The sequence below is a fragment of the Zalophus californianus genome, chromosome 11 (assembly GCF_009762305.2).
Source record: "Zalophus californianus isolate mZalCal1 chromosome 11, mZalCal1.pri.v2, whole genome shotgun sequence".
In the NCBI taxonomy this organism is placed as follows: Eukaryota; Metazoa; Chordata; class Mammalia; order Carnivora; family Otariidae; genus Zalophus; species Zalophus californianus.
Genome location: NC_045605.1, coordinates 53,671,383 through 53,685,648, shown reverse-complemented (window position 1 = coordinate 53,685,648; position 14,266 = coordinate 53,671,383). Strand labels below are relative to the sequence as shown.

The 14,266-nt window shown below is 46.0% G+C and overlaps 1 protein-coding gene across 2 annotated transcripts in view; it reads right to left on the bottom strand.

The window, feature by feature from the left end:
• TENM4 (teneurin transmembrane protein 4) overlaps nucleotides 1–14,266 on the bottom strand; it is a 711,368-nt gene that overhangs the window by 30,126 nt on the left and 666,976 nt on the right. For both annotated transcript variants that reach the window (XM_027580077.2, XM_035722936.1), the window contains 2 exons: nucleotides 14,041–14,195; nucleotides 7,756–8,633 (listed from right to left, as the gene is read on the bottom strand). In XM_027580077.2, coding sequence (XP_027435878.2) covers nucleotides 7,756–8,633; nucleotides 14,041–14,195 — 1,033 coding nt within the window. The remainder of the gene's footprint in view (nucleotides 1–7,755; nucleotides 8,634–14,040; nucleotides 14,196–14,266) is intronic.

Genomic DNA, 14,266 nt, shown 5'->3' with positions numbered 1-14,266 from the left:
TAAAGAAAAAAATTGTTTGGAATCCTCAAATGGGTCAAAAAACCAATAGTTTTCTCTTCGAGGTGCTTTGCTTTGATACCACGGCAACTGACTTTATAGTGATGCCAACCCTCCATCTGGGGGGCATGATCAAGATGGCCAGATGATTGGCTTTTCATTATTTCTTTCCATGGATTTTTCTTCACTCCATTTTCCTGGAGCATCTTTGGAGAATGGGGAAAGAAAACACATAAAACATTCATATAGTTGCTGTGACCTTGGCTCTCAGAAGAGGATTGCTAAAAGGTATCTTCACACACATTGCAAGGCTTTCTTCTTCACACTCAATATTTCACATCTCAAGCCACTTACTATGTTGCAGCTGGTGAGGAAAATGCCAAATTGCCTCTCTGCTACTAACTTCTGCTGATTGGGATTTTTTTAGTTGGAAAATAAAAAAGTGACTTTTGCATTTCATCTATGACTGTTTCAAATGCCACCATTGTCAACGAGAGGAATTGGATACCATATCCTCTGTGAATAAATAGGGTTCACAGCTCATGCACACGAATAGTTCCCTTGGCCTCAGGTACCTAAAACAGATGCCATTACTACACTGTCATCTCCAAAACTGTACCAGAGCCGGGTACGTCTTGGATTCTGCAACGGACACTTATACCTGCTGCCTATTTCCTACAGAATTATGTCCTGCCAATGAATTCTAGCTTTTAGGATTTCTAAGATCTGGCCCACCCTACCACTGTAGGTCTTATCTCTTGCTGATGCTGTACTTGAAGTAGGGCATCTGGCAGAAAGGATTCAGGTCAGCCACTGAATCCGGGCTGTGCCACTCATGTGTACAACATCACAGAGCTAGACAGTGTCTGTGCTGGTTATTCTTTCTCCCCTCAGGTCCATTCTCTGCTTTTCTCTGGGCCCACAGGAGCTGACCCCCACAGACCACAGCACTGGGGCTCTCCTTCTGGCTTGCTTTTGGTTAGATTCAGTCAATGGTAGGCACTGGCAAAAGACTGGAGGTCAGGAGGAGAAGTTTTCCTTATTCTCTATCTCCTTTGGTGCCATATTTCTAATAGTGGCTGCATGTGTCCATGATTATAGTTTCTATGAGATAGCTTCTTCTTCCTAGTTATGGCTCCCACCGGGCACTTCAGTAACTATCTATTCCTGCCCCACCTTGCCCTTAAGCCTCAGGGATGGTCATGGTTGTTCACTGTTTTTAGTGCCTGGGTGCCTCACCATTCTTTATTGGTTCCCTTATCCCTGCCTCTACCTCTATAACATTTCTTTATGGGAAAGATATTTTTCCTGGGTATAGAATTCTGGGTTGACAGGGTTTTTTTTTTTTTTTTTTTTCCGTTTTTTCCCCTTTCAGCATTTCTATCTTCCAGCTTGCATGGTTTCTGATGAGAAGTCTACTGTAATTCTTACCTTTGTTCCTCTAAAATGCCCCCCCTTCATCTTTCAAGATTTTCTCTTTTTCTTTTGTATTTTGAATATATGCCTAAGATATATATGCGTGCGTGCGTGCGTGTATTCTCCTTGGTGTTTTCTGAAATTGGGTCTGTGATTTGTTGTCCATCATTACTTATGGATAATTCTTGACCATTGTTTCTTCAAATATTTCTTCTGCCATGTTCTTTTTGTCTTCTCTTAGAATTTGAATTATAGGTGGTGCCTGACTTACGATGGTTTGAGTTACGATTTTTTGACTTTATGATGATGCAAAAGTGATATGAACTCAGGAGAAACCATATTTTGAACTTTTTTTTTTTAAAGGGTAAACTATTTTGGACTTTTAATTTTTTCATACTTTGAATTTTGATCTTCTCCCAGGCTAGCGATCTGTGGTAAGACTCTCAGGATGCTGGGTGGTAGCAGGGAGCTATAGCTCCCAGTCAGCCACCTAAATGTAGAGGGTAAACAACCAATACATTGACAAGCATTCTGTACCCATATGCCCATTCTCTTTTTCACTTTCAGTACAGTATTTGATAAATTACATGAGATATTCAATACTTTATTATAAAATAGGCTTTGTATTAGATGCTTTTGTCCAACCGTAGGCTAATGTAAGTGTTCTAAGCACATTTAAGGTAGGCTGGGCTAAGGATGTTTGGTAGGTTAGGTGTATAAAATGCATTTTTGACTTGGAATATTTTCAACTCACAATAGGTTTGTCAGGATGTAATCCCATTGTAAATCAAGGAAGATCTATGCATTCACATTAGGCCAGATGATACTGCCTCCTAGCTCTGGGATGCCTAAGTTTTGTATTTTTTTTCACTATTTTTTTCTCTATTTCAGTTTGGGTAGTTTCTATTGACCCATTGTCTTTCTTCAGATGTGTCAGTCTACTGATAAGCCCATCAAAGGCATTCTTCATTTCTGTAACTGGTTTTCTTTTCATTAAAAAAATTTTTTTTTTTTTATTAACATGTAATGTATTATTTGTTTCAGGGGTACCGGGTTTTCATTCCTAGATTTCCATTTGATTTTTTCTTATAGTTTCCATTTCTCTACTGAAATTATCCATCTGATCTTTCATATTGTTCACCTTTTCCATTAGAGTTTTTAGCATAATTATAGTTATTTTAAGTCCCCTGAAAGATAGTTTCAATATCTGTGTCATATCTAAGTATGGTTCTGATGATTCCTTTGTCTCTTGGGAGTGTGTTGCTTTTTCTAGCCTTTTTGTATGTTCAGTTGAATATCTTGTGTAGCACACCAGAGAATGAGGTAACAGGTTTTATGTGTGGAAATGGGTATGAGTTTTCTTCTGCTAGGACTTTAGTGAAGGGGTATGAGTTAACTTAGTTAGGATCTGGGCTGGCTTTGAGGTTTGATGTTTCTCTGGCTAACTTTAGTGCATTATAGGCTTTAAGTTCCTCTAGCAAAACCTTGTGTTTAGGGCACTCAACTGGTTTGTCAGAGGAGTTTTTTTTTTTTCTCAGTGTCGACTCCATCCTAAGCTTTAGGTCCCCTGTTTGTGCTGTGCCTCAGGGCGGGTCTCTTTCCAGGCTCTTGTCCCTCTTTTATCTCTTTCACAGTAGTATTCTGCTTTCCGTTGTTGTGTTTGGCTCTTTAGCTAACCGGTCGCAGCGAGTGGTGAGCTAGAGAGTTCTCCGTGGTTCCGAGTAAGCCACAGTCTTATGTATCGGTGTGTCCCTGAGTCTCATGAGTGCGGCCTTGGGGCGCCTGGGTGGCTCAGTCATTAAGCGTCTGCCTTCGGCTCAGGTCATGATCCCAGGGTCCTGGGATCGAGCCCCACATCGGGCTCCCTGCTCGGTAGGAAGCCTGCTTCTCCCTCTCCCACTCCCCCTGCTTGTGTTCCCTCTCTCTGTCAAATAAATGAATAAAATCTTCAAACAAAACAGAGTGTGGCCTCTTCAGTCCTCCTGCCCCTCTTCCTGCGGTAATTCTGGGCCCATTACATATCCCTCTACAGTTTTTTTCTCTTCCCTCATTCAGTGGCAGTGGGTCTCCACCAATACTTGAGAAGGGCAGTGTTAGTTGCCCTTCTCTCCACAGATTAAGGCTTTTGTTCCATATGGGAAATAAGGTGAGTCCGGTCTGGGTCCCGCAGGCAGATATTTGTGCCCCTCCCCCAAGTCTACCACAGCAGTCGCTTCCTTACATCTTTCCCTACTCTTCTTCTGAGAGTCCCCGGTCGGGCTGTGGAGAGAGGTTATGAAGAGGATGTGGGCTCACCCACTCAGTTTCTCCAGCGTCTAATGGCTTCCTACTCTCTCGCCAGTACACACTTAGCCTTCGTAAATTCGCCAGTGACCCTAGCCAAACCCTTCCGACCAGCTGCACTGACCCCCAGGAAGCTAGTGCTCACATTTGTCTTTCTCTTTAGGAGTTTCTCCCCTTGGATTTGGTTAGGTGGCTGCCCTGTGACCTTAGAGAAGGAGTTTAAGGAAAACTCAAGAATCTGCCATTTGTGTAGCTTATTCCTACTGTAAGTTTGGGAATGATGCACTTTCTAGCTCTTACATCCTCCAGCAAAACCCCAAAGCCAAGTGTCTTTATTTGAACCATCTGAGTTGAATTCTGTGTCCTGCTGGGTGCACTGATAATGCTGGAGCTGGGATTTGATACTCTTCTCACTACAGCGTGTTTTTCCTCCCTTCTTTATTTCCCTTCCCTGTATTTACATTTCACTCATAAGATATTTACTGAGCACCTACGAGGTGGCAAGCCCTGAGCTTGAGACGGAAGTCAGTTAGGTAGGGTCTCACAGTATTTAGTGTGAGCAGAACTCTCACAGAACCCACAGGGCACCATGGGATGCCAGAGCCACTTACCCCTGTGAAACTCAGGGAAGCTGGCTGCTCATGCCCACCCAGCAAGCGAATTTTGGAACCTGCCTCATGCTCACCAGGCCATTTTCTTAGCCACTGAATGCCATCTGGCCAGGAGCCCACGTCTGAAATTAATGATGCCACACACTGGAAATGAGGATTGCATTACAGAGTTCTTTGAGGTTTTCTGCCAGCAGACCTGTGGACTGAGGGGAGGAAGGTAAGCTTCATTCTCCAGAACTGTGAACTCTCTTAAGTCAAGTTGCTCTGCAGTGTATCATGTTTATGTTAGATGCATTATTTAATCTGTTGAAAGGATCAATAAAGCCAACTTAAAACTTGTTTCAGTAACAGCCCATGTTACCCACAAGCCTGGGCTTTTTTTTTTTTTTTTTTTAATATTAGAGCATTTGGATTGGAATCCACTAAACTGCCTCATGGAGCTAACAGGAGAAAATTCACTAGAGCAATGGCGCTTTGGCAGAATCTGTCAAAATCTGTGCTAAGAAACACCGCAGTAATGGGGCTCCTGGGTGGCTCAGGTGGTTAAGCGTCCGACTCTGGATCTCAGCTCAGGTCTTGATCTCAGGGTAATGAGTTCAAGCCCCATGTTGGGTTCTGTGCTGGGTGTGGAGCCTGCCTTAAAAAAAAAAAAAAGAAAAAGAAAAAGAAAAAAGAAACACCACAATAATGATAATACTGCATCCTTACTTCTTGGGAGCTTCACAGTTTGCAAGTTTTTTTACCTTCTGTATTTATTTAGTTTGTTGATCCTCACAATGGCCATGAAATAGGGTAGGGTAAGCTTGATTTCTGTCTGATTGAAACCTAGGTCTGGAAACCAGGCAGCCAGCCCCTGAATCACATGGCTAACATTCAGTGAAAATAGCTATCTGGTACCCTGGCTTTGTTCACAGTCTGAGCTGAAACATTTTTCCTTGACCCACTCTGCATGCCTTTTTCCGGCCCAGTCTGGATATTCTCAGGGACCTGACCCCTGTCCTAGTTCTTACCTTGATCCCTCAGACTTGACATTTGATTCTGTTCCTCTGGCATAAGTTCTAATTCCTACCTACTCTAATTATAACTGTTTCCTCCTTTGACGAGTTTACTTGCTGTTGCTCCTGGGTACTACCTCTCATGCCCAAACAATATTTCTGCAATTACTGGTACGTCCACTCATATTGCTTGCAATGACGAGGAGGAGGATGATGACGATGACGGCAGCAGTTACCACTTGCGAACTGCTGTAAGACATTGCGTTTTCCACGGTTTATCTCATTGACATTTTTAACCTCAGACTATCCCTATGAAACAGGTACTATTTTTCTCCCTACCATACAGAGAAGTCATAGAGAATTTAGGAGAACCTCCTCAGTGTCCATTAAAGAACACGGATTTGTGTTCTGGCCCTGTGATGTATCACGGTGTAATTTTAGACTGGTTCTTAATCTCTCTGCGCCTCAGTTTGTTCATCTGTAAAAAACTGTGGATGGTAATTTCTCTGGTCTGAGGTTGCCGTGAAGATGAAATTGGAAAGATCTTGGCACACAGTAGGATGTCAATATAAGTAAGTTTCTCTTTTAATTTTAGGGTTTTTATCTTCCATTCCCAGGGGATTCTTTGGAATTCCAAATGCCATTTTCTAAAAAGTGATTATAATTACCTTTCTCTTCTACATAAAACAACTATGACTATATATTTCATTGAGGAAGACAGGGAGCAGGGAATGGGATCCTTTCTGGTGGAGGTATAGGAAATGGTTTTAGATTTCAGGGTTGGTTGGGAACAACGGTTGCAGTGATATGTAAACATTCAGTTTGGGATTTGAAAGAGTGACCTTGGGAACTAATTGAGTGTGCCGACTTGCTCTGACAAAGAAACCCCTGTATTGGCTAAGTAACGTATAAGAGATTTCCATTGGGCAATGGAGGAAAATTGAATTACTTAGTGTATTTCCATTTCAATGAGTTAATCAAGATAATTGCTGCTTTCCTGGATCTTTGTCTTTCTTTGTAATTAACAAGGCCCTTGTTTGGTGACAGGAATTTAGCCAGTGAACTTTGTATAAGTTGATGTGACTTTTTTTTTTTTTTTTTGGTGCAAACTGTATTTAAAAATCTATTACAGATCTTTTGCCTTTGGATTCTAGGACTATAAGAAACTGACGCTTGATTAAGCTTGAGAAAAATTTACAGTTCAAGGATTTAAGTTCATTTGGAATTAACAAACTCAGCAGGAGGCAGCAGGGCGGAGCTGACAGAGCCAGAGCTCTGGTATCAGACAGACGTAGGTTGTGATCCTGGTTCTGCCGCGTTCTCACTATGTAACAGGGAGCATCTCTGAGCCTCAGTTTCTATTTCTGTAGAACGGATACTGTCACTCATCTTCCAGAGCTGTTATGAGGATTAAATGCAATAATGTGATTCCTAGCCCATCTCTGGTGCTCAAAAGGCTACTCCTTCCCCACCTCCTGCATACCTACCTACTGGTCACATATTCAGTAGTCTCAGTAGTTTGGAACATGGCTAAGACCTTGAAAAAAAATCTTAAAAAAATCTAAGTAGCAAAAAGAGAAGGTACAAAGTCCATTCATTACAATAGCTCCTAGAGAAAGAGCTCAGATACACATGCCTTTGATTCTGGCTAGGACTGGAATGAGCTGAACTTCTGCTTTTCTGACCACACCCCTCAAGAAGCCCTACCTTGGATGAGGGGAAGGGAAGTGAGCTCCTCATGGTGGGTGCCACGACTGAAACACATAGCGCCATGTGGAGGGAGGAAGCAGTAAAAATGATACCCTGCCACATGGGAGCTGATCAAAGGACAGTTTGCAACCCTTTCTGGGCAGGTTCTGTAGCCTTGTGTCCTCCCTTCCAGTGTAATATGCAATTGCGGTTGTTCCTTATTAATGATCTTGACTCATAAAGAGAAAGGTTTCATTATGTCTTTATAATGGGTTTGAGAAGGTAGGCACGGAAAGCATTTAAGTTCCACCCAAAATCGTTAAAATGAAAAAAAAAAGTTTTGAAACTTGAAGATGTAAGCTTTGATTAGGTGGGCAATTCATCTACACGAAACTTGCCATTGTTTCTGGAAGTGGTCATCCGAAGATGCTAGCACTCTGTCAAGTACGTTTCATCTCCATTCCCTCCCTGTCGGATGTTGGGCAGGTATTTCCATTGTACAGATGCGGCAACGGAGGCCTAGAGACATGCAAGCCCAAGTCTCCTAATGCCAAAGCTCATGCCCTTTCCATTACATCATGTTCTTTCCCAGGAGCAATCGCTGTGATACGAACATGCAAAACACATTGTGGGTAATGGTTTGCATCCCAAATTCTCAGCCAAAATGAAATCTATCCAAAAATTAACACTCCACCAACTCACCTCTAATCGTACAATACATCTCATGAAACAAAACCGTCAGATGCCCTTGTGGTGATACTTACTCATAAAATGTTGTCCATCCATTTTCATTGCTTTTGGTTGCCAGAAGGCCAGAGTTGCCATGGTATGTCATCATGGCCAACTCATGTCCTTGTGTGGTCACGCTCTTGAGTGCGCTGTTGGTGCCCATGGTCACCCAGTACACTTGGCCATCTGGGACCACCAGCCAGAGGGGCATTCCGGTAGAGTCCCGGCGGACGTTCACCATGTTGCCGTTGTTGTCAGTGATGAGTGTGACATCACCATCCCCCGTGTAGGTGAAGTTGTACAGGTAGTCGCCTGTGGGCAGACTTTGGGTGTACAGATGCTTTCCACTGGTATCAAACAGGTAGAGCTCCTGGTCAATGGGCGAGGACAGCTCATACATGTTCTGGGTGTTGAGAAAGGGCTTGTTCTTCCTGATAAACCGAATTCTGATATTCCCCAGGTCAGCCACATAGAGCTCCCCGTCGGCACACACAGCCAAGGAAGATGGCGTATTCAGCTTTGCGTCCTTGGCATAGCCGGCGTCTCCCGAGAAACAGTCACAGTTGGCATCGTTTTTACAGTCACAGCCACTGGGGGCCCCCGCAACCAGGGAGATCTCTCCGCTGGTGGTGACCTGCCTGATGCGGTTGGTCTTCTTCTCGTCGGTCTCGGCAATGTACAGGACCCCATTGTGTGAGACAGCCAAGGCGGCAGCTGACTCCAGGGTTGCGTGGATGGCCACCTTGCTCAGCAGGAAGTGGTCAATGCCGGGGACCTGGCAGTGCATAGGTCTCCCAGCAACGATGCGCACCTGGTGGTTTTCAGAGATCTGCAGGACCACATTGTTGTCAAGGACGTAGAGGGAGTTGTCCATCGGGTTGATGGCTAAGTCGGTGGGCCACTCCAGGCGAACCTGCCAATGGAGACAACCGATAACTCAGATGCCTGGCAGGGTGCCCACCACGAATCCTCCCCCAGCCTGTATAGCTCGTAAGAATGTCTCGAGTGCCTTCACACACTGTCCTGCCTGATTTCATGGTGGCCTGTCATTGGCAACGGGTGTCAGCCCCCTGATCAGAGTGAAACATGCAATAGCTGTCACTGAGACACCTCATGATCTCCATTAGACTCACAAAACACGAAGAAAGGAATAAAAAAGAAAAAAAAATAAGCAAAGAAACAAAAAAAGTAAACAGGAGATAGACTTGGGTGCCCGACGGGCCTAGGGTCAGATCCTAGCCCCCACCATTATGACCTTTGGCAAGTTACTTTGCCTCTCTGAGCCTCGGTATTCACATCTGTACAACAGGACTGACAATAGTGCAAAGTGCCTGACCCACAATGAGAGCTCAACTAATGACAGCTAATGTGATGGAGGTGGCAGGGGGAGTCTGGAGGCTGAGGCAGGAATTGTTCAGATGTCTGCTGATGATATGATACCTGCATGAAAGACGGCATCTCAACCCACTGGGTTCATGGATGAACACATGCCTAGCGGCTGGGGATGTAAAGACAAAATAGCCACGGTCCCTGACGGTTCCAGACCAGTGGTTCTCAAATCTGGACGCACATTCCAATTACCTGTGGTGGTTTTAGAAAGCTTGGTGCACAAATCCCTCCTCTGGTCAATGAAATCAGACCCCTGATTGTGGGGCTCAGGCAGTGGCATGATTTCAAAAGCTTTCTGGGTGATTCGAATGTGGGAACTGGGAATCACAATAGAATCCTTCCTCCGTCAGGTGTGACTATTGGACCAGTGGCCCTGACATCGCACGGGAGCTGGTCAGAAATGCAGGACAGCAGGTCTCACCGAACCTACTGAATCTGAATCTGAATTTAAACAAAACCCCTGGATGGCTCCTGTGCACATGGAGGTTTGTGAGTTCCTGCTCTAGATAATGGCTCCTAGCACCTCAGAGAACACGTCCTCCTGGAAGAGATCAAAGAAGGTGGCCCCGGGAATGAGGGGTTCTGAGGTCCTGGGGCCCATGCCTGAGCCTCCTCTGTGCCAGGCTGGGAAGCTGGCAGGGATGACGGTGAGCTTTCAGGTAGGCACATGATGGGGGTGGGAGAGGAAGCTGGCGCGGTCTGAGGTGAGGAATGTTTTGTTGGTGGACACTGGGAGGTACTGGCACTGAGGGAAGCGACTTGCCAGCTGTGTCCCCAAGGTGTCATCCAGCCACACTGTACATGGGCTGAAGTGTTGCCTCCTTCTGATTTGTGTCCCCCGCCCCTAGGGATTCATTGCCTTAGGTTCCTGAGCCCCCTACAAACCCTCGACATTCTGTCCCATTTCGGACTTACTTAAACATGCATATTACTTTAGATAAGACATTTCTCTCCCAGGAATTCACTCTTGTACACCCTTGTCGACAACGGTGTACATCACAGCCATTTTTAATAATGGCGAACAACTGCAACCAATTCAAATGCCCAACCACAGAGAACTGGCTAAATAAATGATAGCATTTAGTTCGCCCATAAGGTAGAATACTCTGTGTAGCCATTATAGGTGATGTTATAGATGGATATTTAACGACATGGGAAAATGCTTGCTACGTATTAGTGAAAAAGAACAGATTACAGAATTGGAAGCACAGTGTGATCCCAACTGCAGGGAAGTATGGCAACCACAAATTAGATAAATTACAGATAGAGGGGAGATTAAAAGCTTGGGGTGATACATCAAAATGTTAACCATACTCGGGTTTGGGGTAATTTTAACTTTCTTCTTTGTAATCTTTAACTTCTTGCATTTTCTACAATGTCCATGTGGTAGTTTACTAATATAAAGAGAAACCCCAGCAAATTACATACATCTGGGATGTGGCCACCTCCATCTGACCCTTAAGCTCAGGGCCCTCCTCAGGTCCTGCTTCCTGGTCTTCCTGTCTCCTCCCTCCCAGCCTGGGCCCCTTGGTCCCCTCGGAGCCTGGCCTGCCAGAGCCCAGAGCCCCCCGCCAGAGGTGCTCCTTCACACTTCCCAGTGCTCTCTGAGCCCTTGGCTGCATCAAGAACAGTTTACTCTAAAGCGACAGGGGAATTTTCAATTTCCTAAAACCCATTTCTTGTCAACACTAGCTGCTAAATATTTTATGCCTTCTGGTCCTGTGGCACCTTGGGGACCTGCTAGCCCAGGCCTTTCTGCCAGTCATTATGATGAAAAGATGCCTCCCTGATGGGTGGGTGGGGAGGGCCGGGGGAGGGAGAGAGGGGAAGAGCAAGCGCCTTCCTGCTCTCCCCCTCCTTCCTGCCGCGTGCACACAGGCACCTGGGAAAGAAGACAGTGCCCTTGGAGTCCGTCCTGGCTCTGTCCTGGAGCCTGTGTGATGGTTCTGGAGCAGACCAAGCACACAAGCTTCTCTGATTTCACTTCCGCAGAGCCACAGGGAGCCATCACCACAATGGAAGAGCGGCTCTTTAGAATTCCTGTGGTCCCTCCGGCCTGCTCCCGTGTTCTGTGGTCCCCAGGGGGGATGGAGCTCCCTCTCCCCCGTCCTCCTGAATATTCTGTGCCTTTATCAAAGCGCTCTGAGATGACTGCCTTGTGGCAGAGTTATTTGTTCTCAAAAAAATGGGTTGCCAAATGGATGAACGAATGAATGAATGGTGAACGGCATAGAGAGCGCGAGGGATTTGGGGCCAGGACAGCTCACTTCTTGTCTCAGTCCCACAATTACTACAGGTGTGTGCTACTTAAAGACTTTGAACTTCTTTCCTCATCTGTAAATGGAAGTAATAAATATTACATAGAGTAGTTGTGAGGATCAAACAAGACAATGTACAAGGCGTTTCTTTGCAAATTATAAAGGGAATGAATATTTACAGCTTATTACTAGCTGCCAGGCACTGTGCTAGGCAATTTATGTACATGATTTCACTTCAAAATTCATTTCCACATCCCTGATGGAACCTAGCATAGTGCTCTGTATGTATAACTGCAGTTTTCCCCCCACCAAGCCTCAGTTTCCTTATCTGTAGAATGGGGTAGATCGTATCACCCCTTGGGGTTATTGTGACAGCTAAATAAGAAAAGCAAAGTCATACTCATCTCTGTATTCCCATTTCTAACAGTGCCTGGCACGTGCTAAGTTCTCAAGAAATCTTTTTGGACCCTCCATACAGAGTTATACTCTGTAGCCTGCTGAGCTAGGAACGAATCCCCTCTTTCGACTGGGTTGCAACATTTTCTGTTCCTTCTCTACTCTATGCCTCCCTCGAGTTTCTCCTCGGGCCCGGTCTTCATCTCCTCCCAGGGGAGCTGGTCCGAGTTCCTTGGTTCCCTGCTTCGTACTCTTGCCTCTGAGCTGTGTTCTTAGCTCTCTGGCTTACCACCCTGCTCCCCCCGGGGCGGGGGGGGGGGGGCAGTGAAATAGCCCTGAGTGTTTGGACAGAGGAAGCTCTCAGAATGAAAGCGAGTACCCTGCCCACACGTGTGCATCAAAATATCAGCCCGTGTCCAGAGAGCTTGGTAAAAAGAATTCCATGCTTCGATTCAGATGAGGGTAGTGAGGACCAGGGGCCAAGGGACTGCGGTCCAGGATTTCTGAAGCTAAGTGTGGGTTTTTTTCCCCCACTCCACTATCTGCCAGTTGTCCTCCAAGCCTTGGATCTGGCTGCTTGGCAGCACCTCTAACTAAAGTTACACAGCTTTCCAATGTGTGGATTGAAAATTTTCAGCGCCCGTGCTGGCTGGTGCAGGGCCTATTTTGAGAATTGAAAGTACTCGCGTGCACATCCTCAGGCCGTGGCAGCTTCCTGATGGGTAATTCCAGCTTGCTCACAGGCCGGAGAGGGAAATTCTCTAGCCAGCAAGGGGAAGCCTGCCAAACTGGGAAGACGAGTGGCAGAGAACAGATTTCATTTGGGAGCGTAACAATCACATTAGTTGGTGCAGAGGAAAACCACGCCAGCAACTGAAAGGGGTGTGAGGCGGGTGCTGGGATGGCCAGCGACAGCCAGGGGGCTCTGGGGACGGCGTTCCACGACACATGCCAACTAACAGGCAGGCATGACCAGTGAGGTCTCCCAACCTCCACTGCCTGCAGAGAACAGGGAGCAGATCAGCAGTCAGTGGAAAAGGGCCTCTCTGCAGGGGGTTTAAAAAGCTAAGTGAGGTTATTGCTGACACCACTCTGCAATTTAAAGTAACTCCTGCCTTCCTTTTTCCCTTGGTTTTGCTAATGTTGGCAAGGAGGATGTTCACTGATTCAGCTCCGGCCAGGCCCTGCCAAAGGCTTGAGCAATAAAGGACATTTTCCTTGCCAAGACATTGCGGGACAAACTAAGGACATGCTGAATGGCCAGTCACTGGGTCTACACTGGGTTCCCGCTGTCCCCTGCTAAGGTCCAGACTCTCTGGCATGGTACGGGAAAGTCTTTCCCTAACTGGCCCCAAATCATGCTTCCAGTTTTAACTCCTGCTTCTTTATTCCAAGAACCCTAGGCTCATGCATTCAATCTTCCAATGATCCTTGACTGTTCCAGGCCCATTAATATCTTTGTACCTTTGCATATGCTGCTCCCTTTGTGTGAGATGCCTCCGTTCTTCCTTGCCAACCAGCAACCCCTATTTCACCTTCACAACCTGGCACAGATTGCACTTCCGTTGTGAAAGTGGGCACTAGAACTTCTGTTTGTTGACTGCCTTTGAAGAGCCAAGCAATGCTAGCCGCCCAGTATACACTGTTCATGTTTTCTCCAAGCAATCCTGCCAGGCTGAAGTCAATGATTTTCACTTTAAAGATATAAAAAGAGAGGCTCAAAGGACTTCAGGAACTTGTCTAAAATTACTTCAGCTCGTGAGTGGCAAAGCTAGGATTCAATCTGTCAATCACCAAATACTGGTTATATTCCTACCATATACCATATACCGTATACCGTATACCGTATACCTCTGGTTACAGTGGAGGAAAAGATGGACAGAATTCCTGTCCTCATGGAGTTTATAGTATAGGAAGAGAAAAGACAATGTCCAGGTACTGTAAGTATTTCCAAAGAGGGAACTCACAGGCAGCTATGGATCTAAGTTCACACCATGTGAATCTCTGCTGCTTTTGAAACTTCCTTGGGCAGATTTCTTCACTCTCCCCTGAGATCCCTCTGTCACCCACCTGTCACCCCTGATGGTGAACTCCCAGAGCACCAAGCTATGCCCTACTCATCTCTGTGTCCTTAGTGTTTTTCCCAGGCCCAGCCAAGAGTGTACTCTTCAAGGGTTAGTGCGGTATAAAGATGGGGGGCCGGCGGGAGGGCTGGGGATCAGGTGAGAGGATGAGCGTGCAGCCCCAGGGCTCTAGCAAGCAAAGCTTTCTCCTTGCCTGAGAAATATCCATGACAGAGTCACAGCTGAGGGGCCGGGCCGAGGTAAGATCATTGGAGCCCAGCAGGGTGGAGATGACCCCGTTCTGATCAATGCGTCTGATCATGGTGCCATCCACGAAGTAAATCAGCCCAGACTTGTCCACCGTGATGCCTGAGAAAGAGAAGCCGAAACAGGGAATGCAGCATTAGAGGTGGTAACAACCGACACGCTCGTGGAGGCTT